At 70.6% G+C, this 878-nt stretch overlaps 1 protein-coding gene across 1 annotated transcript in view; it reads right to left on the reverse strand.

Annotated features, from left to right (window-relative positions):
• The window catches only part of NIPAL1 (NIPA like domain containing 1), an 18,614-nt gene extending 17,755 nt beyond the window's left edge, over positions 1 to 859 (reverse strand). The window contains exon 1 of the mRNA XM_008062558.1: positions 801 to 859. Within this exon, the coding sequence (XP_008060749.1) occupies positions 801 to 846 (46 nt within the window). The 5' untranslated portion in view covers positions 847 to 859. The remainder of the gene's footprint in view (positions 1 to 800) is intronic.
• Between the last annotated feature and the right edge of the window lie 19 nt (positions 860 to 878).

An 878-nucleotide genomic window follows, 5' to 3' on the forward strand; every position in this document is an offset into this window, starting at 1 on the left:
CCCCGCCGTCCCCCGGTGTCCTAACCCTCTCTCCCAGTCCCCGACTTCCCCCGGTGTTCCTGACCTCCCCCGCCCCCCGACCTCTTCTTGTCCCCGACCTCCTTCTGTCCCCGACCTCCCCTCGTCCCCGACCTCCTCCGACCCCCGACTTCCTCGGTGTCCCCGACCTCCCCCAGTGTCCTCAACTTCTCTCCCTGCCCCTGGCCTTCCCCCGTCCCCGACCTCCTCCAGTCCCGGACCTCTCCCCGTCCCGGTCCTCCCCGGGTCCCCGACCTCCCCCAGTGTTCCCGACCTCCTCCCGTCCCCACCCTCCCTCGTCCCCGACCCTTTCCTCCGCCCCCGCCCAGTCCCCGACCTCCTCCGGTGCCGGTCCCCGTGGAGCCGGCTCGGGGCGGGGCTCCCATAGGGTCCCGGGCGCGCCCTCCGCCCACGGGTGACGTGCGCCGCGGACTCTGGAAGTGAGTCTGAGTCAGAGGAAACGCCCTTCTCCGCGGGACCTGGGAGTCTCCTGGGTGCATCCCGAGAGTCGCCGCCAACCCTCAGGAATCTCTCATCCACACGGCTGCCCCCAGAGCCGGGGAAGTCCCCTCTGCCTTGCCCGACGCGGGCTTTCCAGCAGAGCCTGGAATGTCCGGGCACCAACAGATACGAGCTGACCTACTGGTGGACTGAATGAATGAATGATTCCCCGAACGGCTGCGTGCAGGGTCTTACATCCCTCTCCAGTCTCCACCCGTACCCGGGGACCACCCCCCCATCTCTGCGCCACCCAGACGCCGGCCCCTGGCTGGGGCGCTCACCTTCTCGGCAGGGTTCCCCGGACGGCAGCCTCACTTGCGCCCCCATGGCCCGGCGCGGGGCTCCGCGGGCGCTCTCCC

The sequence above is a fragment of the Carlito syrichta genome, unplaced genomic scaffold, assembly GCF_000164805.1.
Source record: "Carlito syrichta isolate Samal-C Ts95f unplaced genomic scaffold, Tarsius_syrichta-2.0.1 Scaffold305745, whole genome shotgun sequence".
NCBI classification, from domain to species: domain Eukaryota; kingdom Metazoa; phylum Chordata; class Mammalia; order Primates; family Tarsiidae; genus Carlito; species Carlito syrichta.